This window comes from Panulirus ornatus, chromosome 7 (genome assembly GCF_036320965.1).
Source record: "Panulirus ornatus isolate Po-2019 chromosome 7, ASM3632096v1, whole genome shotgun sequence".
NCBI lineage: Eukaryota > Metazoa > Arthropoda > Malacostraca > Decapoda > Palinuridae > Panulirus > Panulirus ornatus.
The window spans coordinates 4,408,657-4,421,825 of NC_092230.1; the positions used below are offsets into that span (position 1 = coordinate 4,408,657).

The 13,169-nt window shown below is 38.3% G+C and overlaps 1 protein-coding gene across 1 annotated transcript in view; it reads right to left on the minus strand.

Moving 5' to 3' along the window:
- Positions 1–13,169, minus strand: part of LOC139749382 (uncharacterized) — a 205,282-nt gene that overhangs the window by 65,988 nt on the left and 126,125 nt on the right. Inside the window, exons 5-8 of the mRNA XM_071663166.1 lie at positions 10,874–10,971; positions 3,985–4,105; positions 3,588–3,675; positions 1,095–1,285 (exon numbers count right to left, since the gene is read on the minus strand). Of these exons, the coding sequence (XP_071519267.1) occupies positions 1,095–1,285; positions 3,588–3,675; positions 3,985–4,105; positions 10,874–10,971 (498 nt within the window). The remainder of the gene's footprint in view (positions 1–1,094; positions 1,286–3,587; positions 3,676–3,984; positions 4,106–10,873; positions 10,972–13,169) is intronic.

Here is a 13,169-nt window from a genome sequence, read left to right on the forward strand (position 1 = left end):
ACATGGTTATTTTACAGGTCTGTTCCTGCAGCCTCATTGATCAGGCAAATTTTGCAGTATCTTTCCAAATTCACTCTTAAACATTTCTAATGGCTTGCTCATAGAGTTTACATATTCTTCTGATAACTGGCTGAAAATTCTGGACTTGGAATGTTTGTGATGTGCACCACTAACTTCCTCTTTACTTAGCTTGTACATTCTACCATATCTTCCCATGCCTGTTCCCTCAAGAATCACCCTTAAGGGGTTGGCTTAATCAAAAGAATTTCCCCAGCTGAGGAACAAGTGCTGCTTCTTAGCCTTTAATACCTCACCCTTAACAGGCCACTAGAAGAGTGCAACTCCAGTGCAGTGTTTCCAGAGACTCCTATCTAATGTTCCTACAGACTATGACTACTTAATGTGTTTCCCAATCATTCCTGCTCAATCTTCTAACCTACTACTACTACCTAATGCTCCCACTTATGTTCTCGCCTACTACTTCTACCTGATTCTCCAGCCTAATGTTCATACCTACTACCTATATCTACTTCTACCATTTTGCCAAAAGGCAAGGCTAACATACTTCATTCACTGCAGGAAAGTGTGTATATCATTGTGGGCATTAATTGTGGCATTCTGAAATTGAACAGAGGGAAACAAGTGACACTTAATAGAGATCTCGGATGAAATTGCATTTCAGAACTATAGAATTTAACCTGGTTTCTGCCCCATATCCTAAGATGTTTTACCATCACATATAATATATTAATTACAGATGACACAAGCATATAACATTTCATATAATTTGAGAAGAAAAATATGATATTCCAGTTTTACTCCTATGTCTGTGCATGACTGGATACAAGATTCAACAGTTTGTCACCTTAGTTCATGGTTTTCGTATGTTAAAAGCATCTAGCCTGAACTATAAAAGGATGCACAATTAAATCTGGCCATACTACAGAAAGGAAATAATTCATAGTATTGTTATTGTTCATGCAATTCACAATTGCAAAATGACAATTATCCACAACAGATTCAATAAATTCTACGATGAAAAAAAAATTAGAAAAGAACAGAACAAGCATCATCTTTTTTCACTTAATCCTCACCTAAAGACAAAGGTGTGCTCTTGTTCACGTCCCTCATCATCATCTTCAACAACCATCAATGTTAACTTCTTCTTCTTGAAATCTAGACGAGTAATCTTGGGCCAAAAGAAGAGTCCAATCTTGGTTTCACCTTCGAAGACCAGAATGCCCGTTGGAGTCAGGCCTAACCTATACTCCTGTCCATCTTTCCCCTACAAAAGTTATAAATTACAGGAGAATAAGCGAACAACTCTGTAGATAATAAAAGCTATTCGAGAAAATAATGTGCCCCATTCTCAAATTCCAATCACAAAGTTTGAGCTCATGACATGGTTCTCCAGTATTTTCCAATAAGTTTTTATATTTAAGATTTACTGAATGGGTAACAATTGTGTGAGCCATTCTCACTTAAGAGAGGAAGTATTAGGAACCTTGCCTTCCAGAAAAAAGTTTTGCAATGCTGCTGATGTTCCTACTTTCAAAAAGTGATAATACAGGAAATTGCCTTCTGTAACAAACAGTATAAATGATGATTGAAATCCTTTTTCCCCTATACCCAGGAAAATACATATAAAGAAAAATATTCATACATAAAAAGTAGGAGGTGGAGGGAAGAAGGAGAAGCAGACCAAATTGGAGGTGGAAGGATGGAGTGATAAAGATTTTGAGCAATCAGGGCCTGAACATACAGGAGGGTGATAAGCCTGCAAGGAATAGAGTGAATTGGAACGATGTTGTATACCAGGGTTGACGTTGTCAATGGATTGAACCAGAGCATGTGAAGCATTTGGGGTAAGCCATGGAAAGGTCTGTGGGGCCTGGATGTGGAAAGGGAGCTGTGGTTTCAGTGCATTACACATGACAGCTAGAGACTGAGTGTGAATGAATGTGGCCTTTTTGTCTGTTTCTAGCGCTACCTTGCTTGTTTTTTTTTCATGTAGAGCGGGGTGGCAATGGGAATGGATGAAGGCAGCAAGTATGAATGTGTACATGTGTATATAGGTATATGTCTGTGTATGTATACAGTGAAATGTATATGTATGTATATGAGCGTGCATGGGCGTTTATGTAGGTGGGTTGGGTATTCATGTGGGTGGGTTGGGCCATTCCTCATCTGTTTCCTTGTGCTACCTCGCTAATGCAGGAGACAGCAGTTCAGTATAATAAATGAATAAATAAAAAGTTTCCTTTCAAAAATACATAAAACTGCCCTAAGCTTTTATTACAAAATGAACTTGAAAATGTGGCAGATTAAAGATATAAAATGTGATCTATCTATCTATATCTCTGATGCCCATTCCCTCCAGGAACTCCCATCAAGAGATGGCCATGGCAAAAGAGTCTCCACTTATCCCTGTCCTTACACGCCTCCCTTGCATACACCATTCCACGCATTCTACCACTTCTTCCACTATTTCTCTACCCCCAATATTCCTCCACCCTATTTGCCTACGTCAAAGGTGGCCTTCCACTCACACTAACCCCCTTATTTGTACTATCATACACTCTCCTTGTAAACTTTCAGTGTTGCATTCTTTCCACAAGCCCAAACTACTTCAAAGTGTTGTGTTTCACCTGCTCTACCACTCCATAATTCACTCACTTTGCATTCCATTGTTCCACATCTCTCATACACCCATTCAGTTCTTTCTTCATTTCATCTAGTCACACCAAATGCTCTTCTCAAATAGCTCATTTCCACAGCCCTGGATTCTTGATCTGTGGCTCATTTTAAGTCCATGTTTCACCTGCATTGGTCATGGTTGGGAGGACTATGCTCTATCTTAATCCTCTCTTCACTTACATACTTACACCTCTACCCTTCATTATTCTATTATGGGACTTAATGACTCTCCTACCCTGTACTGTTCTCTCCCTTATCTCTCCTTCCATATCACCAAGCTTACCCAAGACAGCTCCAAAATACTTAAATTCTCTCACCTTTTTCATTTTTTTTTTTTTTAGTACACTTTCTTCTTTCACTCTACACAGTTCATGAAAATATAGTACGGCATGAAGTGAATAATACTCATATACATCATAAAGCATTTCCTTAATGATCTGAGGAATAAACATGATACCAGTCTAGGAGAGGCATTTCTAGCATATCACGTGAATTTCTTTCCACTCTAGCTTTCCCAAGGACCACATCACTGTCGCAATATATTGTAAATATAATATTTATATCATATCAGCAGCAATCAACTGCACTCTACAGAAACCATTTTCATCACCACTTAATATGAAAATTCTCCGTGATCCTTTTCATTACAATTTTGATGTGCTAACTGGCACATAGCATTTCAAGCAAAATTTGTGCAAGTGTACAGCATAAAACTTACACAAAAATCATAACACACAATACCCACCTTCACAGGTAACACTATGGCTTTTACATAAAAAGATGACAAAGTGTAATAAATCAAGAGTACATGAATAAAACAGAAAATAAAATGTGTAATAAATCAAGTGTACACAAGTAAAACAGAAAATAATTATGTATTATATACTTACCAACACCATATGCATATCAACACCATACATCTCCAACCATTTGGCTTTATTTAAGTAGCTCTGCTCAGCCTGGGCTGGTGTTAATCCTCTGTGTGAAAAAGCAAGAACATACAAACACAAACATTTAGCAAGTTTAAAATCTTTATCAGTGATGCAACTATGAAATCACTTGAATATCTTTTTTTCCAAACAGATATCTACAGACACTTGAAAATAGCACTATCCCATTACAATTATTACATTCTGATCTCAGTCCATCAAAGATATTATCTGAGCTGGACAATATGACTAGATACCTTTATGATGTGGTAATTCAAACAGAAAATTTAACTTAAAGCACATTAACAATTTTCATCATTCACTTGTTTCCCCAGGTCTACTGGGCAATGTAACTTACATGTACTCCTTAAATTTCTCTAGAACATCCTCCTCCATTTGATCTGTTTGCTGAGTGCTGAAGTGGAACTCGGACACAAAACCAGGGGTGTGAATGTCAGGATCATAGTCACCAAGTTCAGCTACAAACAAAACATTAAAGTGAGAACATCATTATCCCTGGTAGTCTGGTGGACATGAATCTGTGCAATATCAATTTGACAATAAGAAGTCCTTTCTATGCTGTGCTTCCATTGCAGCACAGTTATGGAGTGGAATGAGAACAGGTGGAAATAGTGTTTGTAAGATGAAAAAGATCTCTGTTTTACGTTCTGTGGACATTGGTGAAATTTTCTTCAAGTTATGAGCCCAGTTCAGTTACAGGTTCAATGATTTTTAAAGATGCATGACTAAAGATATTAGTCTTATGCCATTCAATTCTTTAAATGCTGAAAAAAACCCTATATCATATTCCACAGGCAAAGGTTGAATTTTCTTTGAAATATGAGCGCATTAAGAACAAGATAAAACTTTTCGTAAGGGGTATAACTACTGCGAAATCAAGAGTTGTGGATCATATACTACAGAATCCTTTAGATGCTGTGAAACAACTATAAAATGTGTTCAGTCTGATGAATGTAAATGAATATGAATTTTAACTAAACCAAAGTGTGACTTTATACGGATGATAACTACAAAAGACAAAGTGATCCCTCAGTGTCTGCCATGCCATACAAGTGACAGAAAAATAAAAGAGCATTAGGGCATGCTGATCCACATCGAGACACAGCTGTAATTACCTCTTCTTTACCAATTTGTATGGCACAGGGAGGGAGTTCTACACTCTTGGGGCCTAATCTCTTGAACTTTCTCCTTTCTCATGCAACTTTCTAATCTTATATATGTCATCTACTCAGTACATTCTATTCATCCACTACTCTTATACTACTTCTATACACTTCTTCTAACATGGATTTTGCTTGATTTCCTGTTAAGCCCTCCAGCTATTTCGTTATTGCACATTTCATAGAACTAGTCACTTCTGACATCATCTAACTGGATCAAAATCTAATGAAAAAATTATGTTCTCTAACCCTCTACTGCAACTCAGATCTCTTAATTCTGCTACTATCTTTTTGCCCTCTCCTAGATTTTGTTTGTTCTCTGTGCTTCTTTATGTGCAAGAAAAAATCTGAGATTATTCTAGTTTTGTCCTACTATACAATGGGAATAGTTTTCCAAACATTTCCTCACCCATAAACTGAATGTAATCCTAATATTTGCCAGAAGATAGTTTATCTCCTTTACAGTTCTCACACACAGGTTCTCGCTGTTTATTTGCTGCTAAGCAATATCCATACCAAGGCCTTATTTCCCTGTGTTCCATTCTCATAACTTTGCATTTTTTTTTTTTTTTTTGCTTTGTCGCTGTCTCCCGCGTTTGCGAGGTAGTGCAAGGAAACAGACGAAAGAAATGGCCCAACCCACCCCCATACACATGTATATACATACGTCCACACACGCAAATATACATACCTACACAGCTTTCCATGGTTTACCCCAGACGCTTCACATGCCTTGATTCAATCCACTGACAGCACGTCAATCCCAGTATACCACATCGCTCCAATTCACTCTATTCCTTGCCCTCCTTTCACCCTCCTGCATGTTCAGGCCCCGATCACACAAAATCTTTTTCACTCCATCTTTCCACCTCCAATTTGGTCTCCCTCTTCTCCTCATTCCCTCCACCTCCGACACATATATCCTCTTGGTCAATCTTTCCTCACTCATTCTCTCCATGTGCCCAAACCATTTCAAAACACCCTCTTCTGCTCTCTCAACCACGCTCTTTTTATTTCCACACATCTCTCTTACCCTTACGTTACTTACTCGATCAAACCACCTCACACCACACATTGTCCTCAAACATCTCATTTCCAGCACATCCATCCTCCTGTGCACCACTCTATCCATAGCCCACACCTCGCAACCATACAACATTGTTGGAACCACTATTCCTTCAAACATACCCATTTTTGCTTTCCGAGATAATGTTCTCGACTTCCACACATTCTTCAAGGCTCCCAGAATTTTCGCCCCCTCCCCCACCCTATGATCCACTTCCGCTTCCATGGTTCCATCCGCTGCCAGATCCACTCCCAGATATCTAAAACACTTCACTTCCTCCAGTTTTTCTCCATTCAAACTCACCTCCCAATTGACTTGACCCTCAACCCTACTGTACCTAATAACCTTGCTCTTATTCACATTTACTCTTAACTTTCTTCTTTCACACACTTTACCAAACTCTGTCACCAGCTTCTGCAGTTTCTCACATGAATCAGCCACCAGCGCTGTATCATCAGCGAACAACAACTGACTCACTTCCCAAGCTCTCTCATCCCCAACAGACTTCATACTTGCCCCTCTTTCCAAAACTCTTGCATTCACCTCCCTAACAACCCATCCATAATCAAATTAAACAACCATGGAGACATCACACACCCCTGCTGCAAACCTACATTCACTGAGAACCAATCACTTTCCTCTCTTCCTACACGTACACATGCCTTACATCCTCGATAAAAACTTTTCACTGCTTCTAACAACTTGCCTCCCACACCATATATTCTTAATACCTTCCACAGAGTATCTCTATCAACTCTATCATATGCCTTCTCCAGATCCATAAATGCTAAATACAAATCCATTTGCTTTTCTAAGTATTTCTCACATACATTCTTCAAAGCAAACACCTGATCCACACATCCTCTACCACTTCTGAAACCACACTGCTCTTCCCCAATCTGATGCTCTGTACATGCCTTCACCCTCTCAATCAATACCCTCCCATATAATTTACCAGGAATACTCAACAAACTTATACCTTGGTTAAATTTCATCAACCATGAGTGAGACCTGCTTTTTAAGTTTGTCTAGATCCACTTACAAATTGGTACAATCCCCCTCATTCTTAGCTTCCCTAATAACCCATGTGCCATCTCCAATCATATGAAGGTATGGATTTAATCCTTCTTTAAGTCATTCATAGAGATAGAGATCAAGAAGAGCAACAGTCCCATGACTGAGCTCTACAGTAATATCTAAACAGTCGAATCATGTTCAATGCAATGAAATACAGTTTTTACTCTGCATTAGCCTGTTAGCTAAAGAATATCAACAGCATGGATTTGATCATTCATTAAGCCGAAGCTTATGCTTTGAAAAAAAAAATTCTCAACATTCAGAGAATGGATTCTAAGTGTGACTCTTAGCAATTTATCTCTGAAAGAAGTTTCATGATACTGGGATCAAATTTTCTATTCATCTGTCGTAGAACAGGGTGTAAAGTGTCACTGTTCTGTATGCATCAAGCCTTGCATCAAGCCTCTGACTTGCTAAGATTCATGATAGTGACTTCATTCGCAGACTTAAGTTGTCATATAAGCATGCATAAACAGCAGCCTCCTTTCACTAGTATGGATACAGCTGATCTTGAAGTAAGCATTTATAGAAAGTAAATAACTGGTAGTTTAGCAAGTTTTTCTCAATCTTAATAAAGCATTCTGTGCCACACACCATGCAGTCAAGGTGCATATGTGGCCTGCAGGCTGCTGGTTGTGCATCCATGACCTAAAAGTATATAGGTCAACACCCCTGTGATTGCTCTGTTGAGATTTCTGCATGTTGATCGGTTTGATTTTACCAAAAACAAAACACATACGTACAAAGTTATGGCTAAAATGCACTTTGATACATTATGTGCTCCTAGTAAATCACATTCCTGGTGAATATCAGATCACCATCACCACAATTGCATTTTGATTATTCCATAAGTGGATGTATTTAACAAAAAATTAGAAATGAGGGCCTTTTGCTATTCAATTCTTTAGATATTTAGAAATAACTGTGTGAACAAAGGAGGAAGTTTTTCAAATTATGAGGTAAATTTCCAGGGTAACCTGTAAGTGCTGGCCAAAGATTAAAAAAAAAGTGTTTCCAATGGATGGGAATAATCAGCAAAAATTCAAAAATTGCACAAAAATCATTAGCCATTTAACAGCCAAAGCTGAGAAATATTAGAGATATAGATGGATTTGTATATGGAATTTATGGATCTGTAAAAGGTATATGATACAGTTGATAGAGATGACCTATAGGTCTTAAGAGTATGTGATGCACTAGGAAAGCTGCTAGAAGTAGGGAATAGTTTTTATTGAGAGGGTAAGGCATGTGTACGAGCAGGAAGAGAAAAGAGTGAGTGGCTCCAAGTGAAGCTCGGTCTGCAGCAGGGGTGTGTGATGTCATCAGAGCTGTTTAATTTGTTTATGAACAGGGTGGTGAGGGTGGTAAAATGTCAGTCTTGGATAGAGAGACAAGTACCCAGTCTGTAGGGAACGAAAGGTCCTGAGAAGCAAGTCTGTTGTTTGCTGATGATACAGCGCTGGTGGCAGATTTGAGTACAAAACTGCAGAAGGCGGCGAGTGAGACTGGAATTGTGTATGAAAGGAGAAAGTCAAAAGTAAATGTGAACAAAAGCAAGGTTATTAGGTTTAGCAGGGTTGAGGGACAGGTTAGATGGGATGCGAGTCCAAATGGAGAAAAACTGAAGGAGTATTTTAGATACATGGGAAAGGACACTGTAGCAAATCGAACCACAGAGGCCAAAGCAAGTCACAGGGTGGTTGAGGGAGTGAAGGTTCTGGGAGCACTGAAGAATGTCTGGAAAGAGAGATCATTAACCAAGAGGGCAAAAATAGATATGTCTTAAGGTTATAGTTGTCTCAACATTATAAGGATGCCAGGCATGGGGTATACATAAGGATGTGTATAGGACAGTGGATATGTTGGATATGAAATGTTTGATCGAGTAAGTAATAAAAGGGTACGAAAGAGGTGTAAGAATATAAAGAGTGTGGTTGAGAGAGCTAAAAAGGGTTTGCTGAAATGGTTTGGATAAATGGAGAGAATAAGTGGGCAAAGTTTAACAAAGAGTATATATGTGTCACAAGTGTAGGGAACAAGAAAAAGGGAGAGACTAAATTGTAGATGGAGGGATGGAGTGAAAAAGATTTCAAGTGATCAGAGCCTGAAAAGTGTGCATGAGATGCAGTGAACTGGAACAATGTGGTATACAGGGGTTGATATGCTGTCAAAGGACTGACACAGAACATGTGAAGTGGGCAAGGTAAACCATGGAAAGGTCTGTGAGGCCTGGTTGTGGATAGGGAGCTTCTGTTTTTGTGCACTGCACATGAAAGCTAAAGGATGAATATGAGAGAGTGTAGCCATTCTCTGCCTGTTTCTGGCACTACCTCGCTAATGTGGGAAATCGGTCATGTGAAATAAGAAAGAAATATCATAAAGGGAAAATTAAAAGAATATGAATGTCTTTCATAACATATTACATTCACATATATCAAATTCATTTGGATAAGGAAAGAAGTACTTGTCTGCATTCTGAACTAAAATCTTTCATCATACATCTTGGGAAAGATCATTACACAAACATATGCTGAAGTCCAAGATGCAAATCTTGTTACAGTGTATCCAGTGATACATTTCTGGGCTACAAATACAATTATCTTGCATGGCTGGACTTCAATCAAAGCATGATATCAACATATAATGATACTTTTTTAAATAACTAAATGAAAAATAAATCAAGAAAACTTTTAACAAAGCAACCTTTTTAATTTTAATACTGCACAGTTAGCAAAGCTTACCTTGTTTCCTAATACAGTAATATAAGCCACTGCCCACAGCACTTAAAGGGTTAAAGTTACATAAAGATAAAAGTTCTGTACCCAAGGAGAGAATTTTCCTCAAGGCATTCCCTATTTAAATCTTATGCTAAAGCTTTTCATTACTGGGATAAAGATAAACTAATGCAATGGGTCTTACATAAATGGATTAAAGATTAACTAAAGTAATGGGTCTTACATGTATGGTCTTGTATAAATCTGTTCTTGAGATGCAAAGAAACAAATATATAAAGCTTCAGGGAAGAGGGTAGAATTTTCTTTGAGTTTTGAACCAAGTTTTGTAAGTGGCATTCTAAGAGCGTCTGCCATGCTACTCAAAATAAAAATGTTATAAGACTAAATGGGTGTTGAGAAAGTTTAATATCAGCCTTGAGGCATGGAAGGTTGGAGTGCAGCTGTTACTTATATGTGGTGATGATGGTGCTATGACAGGTGGTGAGAATCAAGATGATTAGGGGAAAAAATTGTCATAGTAGGGACAGTTAAGACGTCTATGGCAGTGGTATAGATGGTGATTGATGATGGCAATAATGAAGCTGATTGATGGTGGTGGTAAAATCAACAGGATAACCAGGGTTGGTGAAAGTGGAGACAGTTATTGACTTGGCAATGGTGGTGGCAAGTGTGATGGCAATGGTGATATGGTAATCAGGCACATAATGAGAAAAGTTATGTATGCTTCTGATGGTTGTAGTGGTGATGGTGATAGTAGTAATATGAAAAGTATATTCACAAAAATTTTGGAAGCTTCTTATTGCTAGAGATCAGTCTGAGACCAAGTTTCTCTACTGCTCCTCTGTTTGAGACAGGCCTAAAGTCCCAAGGACCCTCCACAAACAGGATGATCTGGTACATTATGTACACATTTACCAAGTGATTTATTTACTTTCTTCTCTGGGCAGTCCATGATGTTTCTAATGCTTGCAAGTAATGAGGTAGACATCTGCAGGCTATGGGTGTTGACAGTGTTTTCTCTAACACTATTTAGGGCACTTTGGTCATAATAATGGTGTTAGTGGTGATGCTAAGCTAATGACTGTTAGTGGTGACCACGGTGGTGGTAACTGTAACAACGGTAGTGATGATCATTGTGGTTGAAACATCAGTTGCGATGATCATGGTGGTAGTAAAGATAATACCTACATTGTAGTGAAAGGGCGAAGAGGTCAATCCCTTGCTGGTAAGGTACATCCAACTTCCCATTGAGTATGTCCTGCTTGAGCTGGAGGAAGAACTGGTACCTGCAACAAAAACATACATTAACATAAACAGCAATTTAGGCAACAACCTTAAGTACTAGAAAGATTCATCTATATAACAGACTCTCTCACCAGGGGCACTGCCTTAAGGGCCAGTACAACACAGCTTCACTAATGTCAGTTCAGGGATGACTGGACTCTGCCACTGACTGAATCACACCCTGAATGAAAGGCTTCTCCCATGATGTTTTCATTGATAACTCAGAGAAAGGATGAGACACGACACAACCACATGCTTGCCACGGTAAAAATATACACATGACCACACACAAGTGTTACACTCACAATGTAAGACAAACAGTAATCACAAGATGTGGATGCCTCATGAACCTCCATTTGCACTAGTTATTACTGTGACCCACCAATCTAACAAGCATAATTTCAAATCTTTTACAGGGTTGCTAGCCCACTGCCAAAAATAGCTGTTTTTTTTCCTCCTGTTTTGACTGTCATTAAATGTTTACCTGGAGTAAGGCTGCGTGTGTAAATGAATAAGCAGAGAGAGAGAGAGAGAGAGAGAGAGAGAGAGAGAGAGAGAGAAATTTCTTTCCATATAATACAGTTCTTTCAACCTTTCATGAGAGTTCATATGTTCCATTCCTTCGATTCTGCTCATGAAGAGCTTCAAGATTTTTTTCTTTTGCTTATTTCTGTCTGTTTTTCTTGGAGAGCATACAATACTGAAGTACTTAAATTTGCTTCTTAATACACATTAAACATTCCCATCAACTGGATTCTACCTCCAATTGTGAAAGTTTTCAGAATCATACCAATCACCGTAATAGTATTACCTTCTCAATAGGCTCTCTGAAATCTAGTTTCTCCATGATGACACCCAAATCTTTTACTTTTGTTACTTTGTCTGTTGGGCCTTAATAGCGTACCATTACTGTATTCTTCCTTGTTCCATAACTTATTTCCATAAATGTACCTTCATCAAATTTCATCAGGTTCACTTCTGCCCATTTTGTAAGTTGAGTCCAAGACTTTTTAAATCTCCTTTGTTTCTTAACCTATCCGCTTACTCTGGTGCCATCAGGAAAGCTCTTTAATATGCTTTCCTTTACTTTGCTGTTAATTTCAGATATCACTACAAAGTATTAAGGCTATCGTCACCTGTGGTACCCCAGATGGAACGGCTTCCTTCTTGGACATGGGTCTATTTGTTACCACTTTAAACTTTGTCAGACACTCTTTAATCTCCCATACATCAACCTTAATGTTTTGTGTAGCTACTTCCTTCAGCAAAATTTTTTTTTTTCTTTCCTTTTTCAGTCAAATGCTTTTGCAAGGTCAAGAAAATCAGTATCCACTCTCTCTACTTGGATTATACTTTCATGTGTCACTCTAATGAGATTACATGTAATTGAGTTTAGGTACTTTTTCCTGGCAAAAGTTCATGTTAGTCTTCTTTTATAAAGCTGTTCATGATGAGATTATTTAATGTCTTTTTATTCTTTCAAGGACTTTTATTACATGCGAAGTCAAGCTAACTTGTCTGTGTTATCTAGCAATTACCTCAGACTCATCAATAACATCATCAGTTTTGTTAATGCATTTTTGTATTTTTAAGGAACGTAGATTTGATTCCATCTGGTCCTAGAGCAATTTTCTCTAGGGTGATCAATCACACAGATCATATATTTCGCTATTTCAATAACTAAAAGTGTATTTTCATCAGAATGGCTAAACAATTCATCTCTTAGTTTATCCTTACATCTTGAGGAGTGAATGTTGGGGTGAAGAAGGTGGTGAAAATAAGTGAGCTTGGGAAGGAGACCTGTGTGGGGAAGTACCAGGAGAGACTGTATACAGAATGGAAAAAGGTGAGAACAATGGAAGTAAGGGGAGTGGGGGAGGAATGGGATGTATTTAGGGAATCAGTGATGGATTGCGCAAAAGATGCTTGTGGCATGAGAAGAGTGGGAGGTGGGCTGTTTAGAAAGGGTAGTGAGTGGTGGGATGAAGAAGTAAGAGTATTAGTGAAAGAGAAGAGAGAGGCATTTGGACGATTTTTGCAGGGAAAAAATGCAATTGAGTGGGAGAAGTATAAAAGAAAGAGACAGGAGGTCAAGAGAAAGGTGCAAGAGGTGAAAAAAAGGGCAAATGAGAGTTGGGGTGAGAGACTATCAGTAAATTTTAGGGAGAATAAAAAGATGTTCTGGAAGGAGGTAAATAGG